Source organism: Tupaia chinensis, unplaced genomic scaffold (genome assembly GCF_000334495.1).
Source record: "Tupaia chinensis unplaced genomic scaffold, TupChi_1.0 Scaffold000212_1, whole genome shotgun sequence".
Taxonomy (NCBI): domain Eukaryota; kingdom Metazoa; phylum Chordata; class Mammalia; order Scandentia; family Tupaiidae; genus Tupaia; species Tupaia belangeri.
In genome coordinates, this window is record NW_006159687.1 from 2,924,827 (window position 1) to 2,937,776 (window position 12,950).

A 12,950-nucleotide genomic window follows, 5' to 3' on the forward strand; every position below is an offset into this window, starting at 1 on the left:
CTTTCCCGTGTGGAAACTGGGCACCAAGTTCACACACGTACAAAGGTAGAAAGGCCAGAATTTAAACCCCGATCATTCAACTTCGCGATCACTGTTCTGTACTGCCCGAGTGCATCCCGTCAGAAGTAGCTGAGCCTGGACACAGGGAGCACACACACGCGCCGGTTCTGGGCCGGGAAGCCCAGCAGGCTGCACCCTGGTGGGTAGGCCGGCCGAGGACAGCAGGCCCTCGTGGCGGCCGGTGGGTGGCTTGCCCAATGCCCGCTTTCTCTCTCTGGCTCTTGGATTGCAGCCAGCTCTGATGAGAAGTGACCTCGTCAGATCTAGAGGTCACTCGGGTTTCATGAGAAATCATTTATTTATTCACAAGAGTGTTGTCCCCATGACGTGGTCATCATAAGCCAGTCACCACCCAGTGGGCCTCACCCCATCCCAACGCAGATTCGGAACCATGTTATAGAGAACGTGATCCAAACTATAATGTCTACACTGGCCATGCACCTCTAAATTTGTTTTAGTACGAACAATAATATAAGTTAGCTTCTCTCAAAGACAGACAATATTCCTCATCTTCATTGATAGGCTCAGATATCGGCTAGCTCCTTTAAAGCTCCTTTCTTGAGCTGTCCCCATAGCACAGTGCTTAAGCCCTGTGTGTAGGGAGTCCGATTCCACACGGCCTACCCAGTTCAAATCCCAGCTGTGGCAGCCTGGAGAGCACTCGAGGCACACGCATGTGCCTGCCCCGAACCCTGACGGGTGGAGAAATGGGCAGGAGATGACCTCATGGCCCGCACCCCCGGGAGGTGCTCCCCTCGCTCTTACCCTCCTCTCCTCTCTCTCTGTCTCTTGGGCGATGCCTGTGTCCTCTGACAGCTAAAAACAGTAGTGATGTTCTGCAGTCCTTTGGCCAGTAATAGGCAACTGAGAACTCGCTGTCAAATATGTATTACATTTGTCTGCTGTGCCCTTGATCCATTTATTAAGGAAAAAATGAAGGTAGCCAAAAAACAAGCAAAAGAAAAACAAAGCAAAAGAAGCCCTGAGGGGGACCAGCAGTTGGCGTAATGGCTGTGTCACTGGACTCACATATAATCGACCACGGTTCGAGTCCCAAACCCAGTGGTTTAAACTCACACTGGGCACGTGTGCGTGCGTGCCCAAGATCCCGAGAGGAGAATGGAGGAGAAGGGAATACGGCGTGACCGTCCTCCCTGGGGGGGATTTCTCGCTTTCTGTCTCTCTGTCTCTGTTTTTCTGGCGAGCGCACATGCCCTATAGCAAAAACCTCTCCAAAACAAAAAGAACAGAAAAAAGCCCTGAGAATCAGCTAAACACTAACACCCACTCAGGATCATAAAAGAACCTTCACAAACATCTCACTCTACAGTCTTGTTTATTTCTCCATTTCTTTCTGTGTTCACTACATTCTCTTGAAGTAATATGCGCAGAAACCAAAAAAGATAATCAGAAACCTCAACAGGATATCTTTACATTACCTGCTATTTCTTTTCAAACGTTTTTAAAGGATAGCCTCTGAATAACGCTTTCAGCCTGAGATTTGTATATGCAGATTTCATTTGCTCTGTAGAAAAACTTTGCCTCTTAAGTCTGTGTTCCTGTCGGGCCATCAGAAAGGTCTCAGTGCGTGTTTGATAGAAGACACGCCGTGGCTTCCCCACGGGCTGGATGTTTCTCTGGCACCCTGCCTCTAAGAGTTACCCTGTTACCTGCTTGCCACTTTCCCCTTGTAGAGGCTGTGGCTATCACTGAAAATACTTAAACTGGATTTTATTTTTAACAGAGTCTATCTGATTTTATTAGATACCCAGTTAACCTAATTATGCCATCTGCCATTTGGGACATTTTCCCAGAGTCGTCTTAAAATTGTTACTTGTCACCAGTGTGCTCTGAGAGGTCTTGCTTTGCCTGGGACTCTCCCCTTTGATGGGCCTTTGTCTTTCTTCCCAGGCCGTTTTTGGGCTCCCAGAACATGTACTTTGTGTTTATTCAGCTTCTGTCCAGTGGTTCGGCCTGGTTCGCCATAATCCTTATGGTTGTCACGTGTCTGTTTCTCGATATCGTAAAGAAGGTATTCGACCGACAGCTCCATCCTACGAGTACTGAAAAGGCACAGGTAACCGCCCCTTGTGTTCCGTCTTCTTTTCAGCCAGAGGCTTTTGCTAATGAACAGCTGCTGTGACCGCTTATGCCAGGAAATCGGAAATAGTTTGCAAAATAAACCATACTAGCTGTGATAGTTTGAAAGTTGTTCTTTCTCACTACCAATAAATCATAACTTTTAAATTACATTGTTATTAATAAAATCACAGGATTTTTAAATATAAACTATCAAGTTATATCCAGATGATAATATAAATATATTTTAAATAATTTTATCATAGCATTTCATCAGATACATTTTATCAAAAGATAAAGCCGTGTCTTTAGAAACATTAGAGGTTAAATAATATTTATCAGGTTATTGTTTTCAGCAAAAGAGTTTGAAGTATGTTTGTAACCTAAACTACTTTTACGGATAGATTTATACAAAATACATTCTCTCGGTAAAAATTTATTAATACATAATAGACCACAGCAAATACCAACAGTATGTAGCATGGTGCTTAATAACAGAGTCTTTGGGGCCTGAGAGATCTCAGTTCAAATCCCGCTCTGTCATTTGGTAGCTTTGTAACTGAGTCTCGTTTCCCTTTTTGATAAATTATGACAGAAATGCCTCATTGCCATTTTAGTGAAGATTAAGTGAGAGAATGTTCACACACATACCAGTAGATGCTCAAGACGTGGTATTAGTACAATGTGTCTTTTCTGTATTATATTTAATTAGTACACAAGCTAGGAATCAATCTTAATTTGCCCTTTAATTGTACCCAGCATTGGGCATATACACCCAAGAACATACTCTGATCAGCTCATGCGCCCTCATACATGTGAAGTTTATTTCCTATCTAGTTTGCCCAGGTTGAGGTCGTTTTTTTAAATATGTTTACTACATGCCAAGCAAATGCTATTTATATTTTGGAAATTTTGTTGTAAATTTATGTTATAAATAGAGTAAGTGTTCCAGAAGTGATTTGAGATAGGCTTGCTAACAGTGTGCGAATGATTTTAATTTCAGTTGTTTGTATCAACATTTCTTTAGTACTTATTTATTTTGATAATTTAATCCTAGACAGCATGTATTTTAACACCATTGAGACAGAATGTATTTTAACACCAACCAGACAAACTTGAATTCAAATACAGTTTTGCTCATTTAAGATGTACCTCCTTGAGCAACTCACTTCGCTTAGCCTCACTTTCTGCCTCTGCAAAATCAGAATAATAATGACTGCCCTCCATGATCGTTAGAGATAATGAATCTGAAGCAGCTTATTAGGCCTGGATGTAGTCAGTCCTCAGCCGAAAAAGGCGATCATTGTAAGCCGTGATGAGGAGGAAGATGGTGTTCCATGGCACCGAGAGCCAGCCGGGGAGGACGTGCACAGGCCAGTCTCGCATGCCGTGCGCGTTTCTCGGTAGGGACAGACTTTTCCACTGTGCACTGCATTGCTTAGTGTGTGTGCGTAACCTTGCCTCGTTGTGTCTAACTTTCAGAGAGAGAAATACTTGCAGTAAAAGAATACTCTTTTTCATATGTTTAATGTGTTGTCTGTTATACTTTTTCTAGATCTCTATGGAGAACAATTTGTCTCTACACCTTGGCCTACAGTTAAACTTCACCAAATATATGAATGATACAGCTTTAAAAACTTAATTCTTTGTCAGAGTAAATCATGTGATTTATGATGTATATCCTTAAAAGTGCTACTCTAGGCAGAGCATTTGCAAATTTGTGATATATTTTTATAGAGATTTCTTAATGATGTAAAAGGTGATGACATTAATTCTTGTTATCTTCCCAATGGACTTTTTCTAAAGGATTATATGGAAGATATTTGGTACCTTAAGTTCATCCCTTAGGCAAGAAAAATGTTTAAAGTGTTTATATATTTTTTAATTCTTTTAACATGTTAAACGTAATTAAAAATGGAATCTGTGGTAAATCAGCCATTATACCTGTATGCAAAATCCAGTATGATCTTCCTTTTTGGCCCATTAAATTTATTTCTAAATGAATTAACCAGATGTTCTTTGTGGTCTAATCCAAGGAGGAAATCTCTGTTCCCATTCGGGGACCCTCTGGCCTGCGAGGTTGTTTTCTCTTTTGTTCTTTTTTAACAGGAACTGTGAGTGGTTATTTACACCCCCCATCCGACATCATTCCTTCTCTACAGCAGTAATCCGTATTATTGCAGGTTTACACCATCACTTCTGATTTCGAATATGGAGAAGTGGTCAGAAAGTTGCCAGCTCCTTCCCTGTTTACCAAAAGTAGCAAGAAAACGTATCAGAAGAGCTGTCAGCGCTGCTTCTGAGGCGGTTTTCTCCAGAGTAACAATGTGGTGTGAAGTGAAGAATAAATGCTTTGACGGCAGAGCCGAGAGCCCTGCGAGTGCCCGTCACGTGTGCACTCGGAGGGTGGCCTGCTCTCATGGGAAAGGATGTGTCTGTGGAGTTGTCCTGTGTCTGTCAGGTGACGGCGGCTCACTGACCGTGTCTGTCCCACCCCTCTTCTGTCCACTTGTAGATGTATTCCAACACTGTCGCTCTCAGTGACGAGTTCATCGCACTGCAGCCACTGCCGCGGGCCAGGACTCAGCTGAGCAGACTTAGGTAGAGTAGGAGGACAGAACCTCGTACTCCTCTGCATGCTGACGGTCAGCTCGGCCACCCAGGGACGGGCAGGCGCGTGGGTACAGAGTGGGCCTTTCTGTCCGCACAGCTCTGTCTCTGTCTCTGATTAGGCCTTAATGTGTATGCTAACACCAAAAACTATTCAGCTCTGCTTTGAGATGAAAGCTCCGCATGATAGCAGGACAGAGACCTGTACCTCGGTATGTAGTTTTACACCTGACTCCCTTTTCCGGCACGATGCTAATGCTTCTGCTTGCCATAGTACTCCGAGTTCAGAATGCTCCTGCATGGTAAGGAACTCAAGCTACAGGAGTCCATCAGAAAATGTAAGATGTTAAGTTGTAGTTACCTGAAGTGAGCTGCACATTCTTATCTTGCTTTCATCCGTGTTGTAAGTACACGTGCACGTTTGTGTGTGGACGCTGTGATGGCTGCTGAAGCGTTTCCCGTCCTTGCTGCTTCTTAGTGCATCTGTAACATGAATGGCGTATTTTCTATGTCTTAGAGATTTCTTCATCTCCACAGGCAGATCCACTTTGTCAGTTTCCATAAAAAATAACTGGTTGTCTAGAGATTTTTTGGATAGAAGGGAATGAAAGCTTCAGTCCTAGAACTTCTAATATTGAGATAGCAAAACTGTGTATTGATTTGAACTCCAGTATGCTCCAAGAGAGACAAGTAACATAACCGAACTGTGTTTTTAATTTTGTCACTTTTCGTTTTCTTTCCCTGTCACAGTGGCTTATGGATTCTTAGTCGTGTATATATTTTTAATTTTTTTATTCTCAAAGTTTCTAAGCAATCTATATTTACTTGAGCAAGTGAATGGCTTTCACAAAGCACCAGTAAAATAAGCTTTTATGTAACTCCATGAGTTCATAATGTTGAGCTGTTCTAAAGTATCAACCTTCTGGGGTTTTTATTATTAAATGCATGTTTTTTTAAATATTCTATTTTGAATTACAAAGGCGTAATAATTCTGGATGTATATGCAAGTAAGTGTTTGAGTGGTAGTTAACCAAATTTCATATTTGAAATGAGAGCTAAAACCAAACTTGGAGATTTGCCTTCGCTTTTGATTGAGCTAAGTACGTATGCCAGTTTGAGTTGTAGGTGGCTCTCTGAAAACAGTGGGTACCTCTCACATTTTTCAACATCTAATTATTTAACTAAGACCAGAGGAGCTCGTGACCTAAGGAACACTGGCCAACTCTGCTGCCACATAAAGATGCCCTGTGCATTGTGAATAGTCATTTTTATGAAATTGTGTTTTCTCATCCGTTGGCTTAAATCAAGCCACGTTTTTAAAGCAATACGAGACTTAAAAAGAGTGAGCAAGGAAGCCATAAATCAAACGGACCCCCGGCTGTCACAAACTAGTAAGCCGAACTTCCTGTGCAGGATCACAGTGGAGCAGGCTGAGCCGGTCAGAGCCTTGCCTGGCGAAGGGCCCGCGCCCTGCGTGCAGCGTTAGGCGGGCGCCATTCCCAGAGTGTCCCACCCAGGTCACTGCACCTTTCTGGGCCTCTGGAATGTCACCTACCAATGAGTCGTTTTAGATGCTAATTCACTGCCAGCTTCAAAGAAAAACTAACAAGAAATACCAGACTTGACTAAAGCACAGGCAGGCAGCAGTAGGCCTCTCGGCTGCCCGAGAACAAGTGCGCTTGCCCCTCTCTGCTGGGGCGCCTGTGGATTCGGGATGCAGCCTGGTTTTCAACTGCACTGGACAGTGTCCCGTGGGTGTGACCCATGACAGCGTATGTACTGTTTACTCGTATGACAAAGAAGGTTGTGGCTATATATATGATAGTGTTAAGCACTCTTTAAACAGATTAATACTTCTTAAGAACCATTAACCAAACTATTAAAATTTTCTTTTGAATAAAAGAAAGTTCATTTTGAGTATTTCCCTCCCCCCTATATTATAAGCAGAGCTGTTAAACTGTCTTCACACAAACTTAGTGTACTCTTGAAACCAATGAATTCTGCTTATTTTTCATTACTTTTGAGAAATTCATTGTAGCATTTTTAATAAAATAAGTATCAGTCAGTACTAAGATGAGAAAAACTCATAGAGAAGAGGCAAGATTTGCTTTTTATTTACCGAGGACATTCTCATAAGTTCAGAAAAGTTCAATAAGGGCCAGCAGGTGACGCCGTTGCTGGCAGACAGCAGTTCAAGTCCCAGACCCGGCAGCTTGAAAGTCATGCCAGGCACATGGGCATGCATTCCCAAAACCCCAAGAGAAGAATGGAGGAGAAGGGATTGCAGCATGACCATTCCCCCCGGGGATTGATTTCTCATTTTCTCTCTTTCTCCGGCAAGTGCACCCACCCTATAGCAAAAATGGGAAAAAAAAAAATGTTTTTAAAGGTTAAAGGAAGTTTGACTATAAGCACACTTTTAAACTTCCTTAGAAAGTCTCTAATACAGATATAGAAGAAAAAAAGCAGCAGCCCCTAGCACAGTGGTTAAGGGAGCCGCATCCCACACAGCCTGCCCTGGTCCAAGTACCAGCCCTGGGGACTTGAAAACACATCGGGAGGGGGAGAGGAAAAGTACATGTATGTGCATGCATGTCCCAAATCTTGGCAGGATGGAGGAGAGAGGGGCGTGACCACACCCCATCGGGGAGGTGCTTTCTCTCTCAGGAGTGCACATGCCCTCTGGTAATTGAAGCAAAACAAAACTGAAATTCGTAGGAACGAGTAGGTCTTCAATAAAAAGATATTTCAGGGCACACCGGTGCTGTGATAGGTAAGGCGGCTGGATCCCACGTGGCCAGCCGCATGGTTTGGTCCCGGATCTGGTGACTTGGGATACATGCTGGGGCACCTTGAGTGCGTGCTCAGCATCCCAAGGGGTGGGGAAAACGAAGGAGAAGGGGTTCCAGCATGGCCGTGCCCCGTGGGAAGTGATTTCTCATGTTCCCTTTCTCTTGCCAACAAGCCTGTATACCCTTTAAAAATTTTTTTTAAATAAAAAATTAAAATATGGGACCAGCAAATGGCATAATAATTACATCACTGGACTCCCACATGATTGACTGCCATTCAAGTCCTGGACCCGGTGGCTTAAAATTCAGACTGGGTGTGTGTGTGCATGCATGCCCAAAATCCTGAGAGGAGAATGGAGGAGAAGGGATTGTGTGGCCACACACACCCCGGGGGGCGGGGGGGGGTGATTTCTCACTTTCTGTCTCTCCAGCAAGCACACACGCCTATAGCAAAAATCTCTAAAAATCAATAAATATATAAATAAATTTAGATTTCAAATCGATTTATTTTGTTGACAAATAAATCAAGCCAAAAGCGCTTTACACACATCTGCACTCGCAAGGTTCAGAGTCTTTTGAGAAGGGAACATGAGGGTGAGCAGCTAAGCATACCTTTGCACTGAGAACTCAAAGTCCTGGCAGTGATGAATGTAACGGAAGGAATCGAATCTTATCGGAAGAAGCCTGGTGTTAACCTGGCTGCTGTAATGTGCGCTTAGTAAGAGCATTGTGCACTGGAAAAGCAGAGCTTCGTGTGCTTGGTTGTGTTCCCTTGAGAAGCTTCTCTTAGACCTCTGTGGCGGTCAGTGCGGTTGTGCCCAGGCTGTGGACCCAAGTTGGCGCTTTGACTCGAGACCTGTGTCCGCTGAGAGTATCGTGTAATATGAGACCTGTTGCCTTTCTGTCCCTCCAGATGGAAGAAGATCAGGGCTCAGTCGGCTCAGCACATGAATTTGCTGAAAGCCAGCACAGAGGGGAGGACAGTAGGCAGCTGCTAGCGGAGGCTGGCGGCCGGCGGGGGAGTGGTCGCACACTAGGTAGTACCGCGGAGCGCCCACGGCGGCGAGCCTGGGACGCTGGCCTGGCCTCCATCATCACCTCCGTCGTGTCCTCACTGTTCCCACGTGTTGCTTGGTTTCATCGTTTTCCTTCTGTGTGGTCTTTACGTTTTTCATATCCACCCATGGCATTTGTATCAGTCTCCGGCGAGACGAGGAAGTCATGGCTCACCACAGTTCTGGCCCAGGGGAGGGCTCACCCGAACCCTGCACGAAAGACACGCTCCTCTCACCTCTCTTGAAAGCCTGCCGTGGCTGTCTCACTCCGGGGCTCACTCACCCCGCGGCGTTGCACTCGCACGTTCACATGTCCTCCTGTAGCTAGGCACGCCTTGCTCGGTCGCCGCCTCGGCAGTGACCTGAGGGGCGAGTGAGCCACCCTAGCACCCAGTGGCCTTCCACGGACACACACTAGGCACACGCAGCTCTTTTCGTTAGTTTTCATGGTCGTGTCTGCAATAAAAGAATGAATGAAGGGAACCAGCAGTTAGCATAATGGCTATGTCGCTGGACTCCCACGTAGTCGACCGCGGTTCACATCCCGGACCCGGTGGCTTAAACCTCACGCCGGGTGCGCGTGCGTGCATGCGCGTGCGTGCCCAAGATCCCGAGAGGAGAATGGAGGAGAAGGGATTGCGGCGTGACCATCCCCCCTGGGGAGTGATTTCTCGCTTTCTGTCTCTGTTTCTGTCTCTCTGTCTGGCGAGCGCACAAGCCCTATAGCAAAAACCTCTCCACAAAAAAATAAAATAAAAATGAAGATTTGGTTTACTCGCCTCTTGAGAACTCAACCCTAACAAGCTCTTAGAGACCTTATTGGGATGTGCAGAGTGTTCTGACTGGCAGTAATTACGGGAGATAGATATTCTGTCATTATCGAGTATATTTTTACTTAGACTAATTGACATTTTGCTTATTGTAATTACTCGTCAAGAGGACGTGATTGTTTTCCCTGTGATAAAATGGTGAAACGTTAAGACAGAGCTACTTGAAGTTTGTAGATCTCGGGGCCGACACGTGGTGTGGTTAGGGCGCTGGCCTCCCTGGCCGGCGCCGTGGGAGTCCTGGACCTCAGCTTGCTTTCTCACTCCCCGCCCCACCCTGCCTCTGGTGAGTGCACATGCCCTGTAGCAAATCAAAAAGAACAAAATAATGATAAATGAAGTTATAAATATGTTTTTAAAAGATTGTAAATCATTTACCATAGTTAATCAGACCATAGAGAATGTGTAATCGTTTGGAGAATATGAATTATTCTGTAAGATACATTTTAAGGTGCACACACGTTTTAGATTTTGCCATAGGGCACATGCATTCACTGGAAAGAAACAAAGTAAGAAGCGGTCACCTGGGGTGGCCATACTGCAGTCCCTTCTCCATTCTCATCTTGAGATTTGGGACACGCTCACACATCACCCGGTGTGCTTTTCAAGCCACCACGTCTGGGACTCGGGCCACAGAGCCAACCCTGTGGGATCCGGCACCTTAACCAGCACACCGCCTGCTGGCCACCCATAGTCCCGGCTCCTCCTTGGGCTGCAAGGAGTGCTTACGTGAGGAACTTTCTGGCCACAATCTGTTATGCCTTGGATCGTGTACCGAGCAGGTGATGCACTTGGCTCCTATACCAAAAGCAATGTCACAGCCTGTGCCCACAGCTCCCCAGGGGGTTGAGTTCAAGTGCGTATTCCATAAGACATGGGTCTGGTGCTGCTTTGCTTCAAGGCGCTCATCGGGGCAGAGTTGAGGATCAGGCTCTTAGAATGCCCTCTTAAGTTACAGGGGCCTTACTGTGGTTACTTTTACAAAGAAATGATGAGTGAGCTTTCTCCCTCCATCCTGTGACATGATTTACCTCTGCATTCAAGTTGGGGGTGTTGTTATTCACAGGTACCGATGTCCTTCCCCATGCAAATGATCAATTTCCACTCACGTATTACCAGTGGAATAAGGGCCTCATTACAATAAAGGCCTCAGGGGCTTGGAAAGCAGGAATAAGCCAAGTTATCAAAATAAATTCTTATCATATGCCTATTTCCACAGCTCAGTTAGGCAAGATATATAAAAATGCCCTCCTTTCAGAAATCCCTGGAAAACAGTATGGAGGTATTTATATTTACAACTGTCTTCCAAAACTTGTTACTGAAGGGCAGAGAAAGCAGGAAGAGAATACTGGAGAAGAGAAGTGAGCTAGGTGTTTTTCAGAGAGACAGGCCTTGGGGGGGCCGTGCCAGCTATCCGAAGGCTGTCTCTGACCGCTGTCCATGACCACTGTGAATAATGAGGTGAAGCTAGTGTTTGTTTTAGGGTTTACTACTCTTAACCTAATTTGGAAGTCAGGAATGTTTGAAGACTTTTGGTTTCACATCGAAAAGAGAAACATTTCCATAAATACAGGACGACCCCCCTCATTTTTGTAGTAATTGCAGTTTAAGCTTCTTTCCTAATGCTTTTTCTAAGGCTATGCAAGGTACTCACTTTGCCCTGCATATGAAGCAAGTTTAAGGACAAAAGACCTAATATGATTAATAACTTGACAACTTAAAAAAAAAAAAAAAAGACCTTTGATTTGATGGAATAAGATGTGATAGGAGTGACTAAAAAACAAAAATTAAGAAATGTAAGACATTTCTGACATAAGATTTAAGAAAGAGGGGCCAGCGGACAGCATGGTCATTAAACGTGCTGGATTCTCACATGGCTGACCACAGTTCGAGTCCCAGGCCTGGGGGCTTGCTTTCTTGCTTTCCCTTTCACTCTCTGTCTGGTAAAATAAAAAAATAATGACAGATGGAATTAAAAATAAATCTTCCCAAAAAAGATTTATCTTGTATAAGCAACAAGAGAAACATCTAAATGCTCACTGGCATTGATGTAAAACAATGGAGATATGCGCAGTAAGCCAGCATTTATTTCAAGAGGCAATTCTGCAAAATGAGTATTTCCACCAGCCGTGCAGTCACGTGGAGTGGCCGTCTCTTACTCTGAATTGGGTGGTGGTTCCTGGGCAGCAGGTGTGGTGGGGAGTGGGCTTCCCTGGAAGCCAGAACTTCTGATAAATTAAGTTACCCTTGGTGCCACCAGGGCCAGTTTCGGTCCTATTGCTTTGCTCGTTTTCTTCAGTGTTTATAAAAAGGTAACGATCTCCTTTCCTTACCTTGGATGAAGTGAGACTACAACAACCCAGAGTTCTCACCTCCCGGTACCGCCGGCAGCTCCGGCTGAGCTCCCGTGCGAGGGTGTGCAGGACGGAGAGCTGGGAGGGGGTGAGCGTGGGGGCGTGCTGGAGAAGGGGGGGGGGCGTGTTTGTATCCTGAGCTTTACGGAAACTGCCAACTCAGCATTTTCAACCAGCTGGGGTTCATCCCCCTCGGAAAAAAAGATGAACAAAAAGTGATCTTAAGTTTTCAATTTTTTAACATTTCGAGGTATTTACCCCTTTTGCTGGGCTGTCCACGTTGAGTACCGTCTTTAGGTCTGGAAGTGTAAGGAGGTGGATACAACACAAGATGGTCACTAAGGTCAGGTCCGGCTCAGGCGGTGTTCTGCACACACGCGCCGCTGTGCTCGCGGCCCTCTGTGTCCCCTCAGTGAGGCCCCTGTCCGGTCCCCGAGACCAGAGCAGAGCACAGAGACCGTGAGGCACCAGAGCCGAGATCCTTGCTCTTTCCCACTTCTGGTCTGGTTCAGGGCCCCCCAAATACATGTGGTAAAGGATTGTTCTCTTGTTTTTGATTTCCACTACAGCATGGACCAATGCTTCCAATAAAATAAAAATAAATTAGCGGTAAAATGACATTTAAGAGACACATAACACCAGCCACCTCTGGCATGGTGTTTAGGCGGGTGGATCCCACATGGTCAGCCGCGTGATTCAGGTCCAGGCTCCAGGGGCTTGACAGGCGCGGGGCTCTGGCGTCTGTCCCCAGAAGCCCTAGAGGAGACCGGAGAAGGGTTTGCAGTGCGGCCATCCCCCAGGGGGTGCTCTCATTCTCCCACCAGTCAGTGCACGTGCCCTGTAGCAAAATTGAAACAAGTCAACAAACACCCTGAATCAATAAAATCAATAAATCAATCTGATTTAAGGTTACTGGATTCAAGTGTTACAAAACGTGTTGTCCAGTCATTACGTTGTCTCAGCACTCACTGTCCCAGCCCGGACTGCTCACCTTCCCGGCAGTAACTGCGGACACCAGCTCGCGTCTGCACCCCGTGAGGCGCCGATGGCTCGGCCAGACGGCAGTGCTAGCAGCCACCCGACACTGCCAGAGGGCAGTGCTAGCAGCCACCCCGACACTGCCAGAGGGCAGTGCTAGCCACCACCCCGACACTGCCAGAAGGCAGTGCTAGC

General features: G+C 45.6%; 1 protein-coding gene across 1 annotated transcript in view; it reads left to right on the top strand.

The window, feature by feature from the left end:
• ATP11B (ATPase phospholipid transporting 11B (putative)) overlaps positions 1 to 12,950 on the top strand; it is a 134,797-nt gene that overhangs the window by 108,986 nt on the left and 12,861 nt on the right. Inside the window, exon 30 of the mRNA XM_006147387.1 lies at positions 1,972 to 2,137. Coding sequence (XP_006147449.1) covers positions 1,972 to 2,137 — 166 coding nt within the window. The remainder of the gene's footprint in view (positions 1 to 1,971; positions 2,138 to 12,950) is intronic.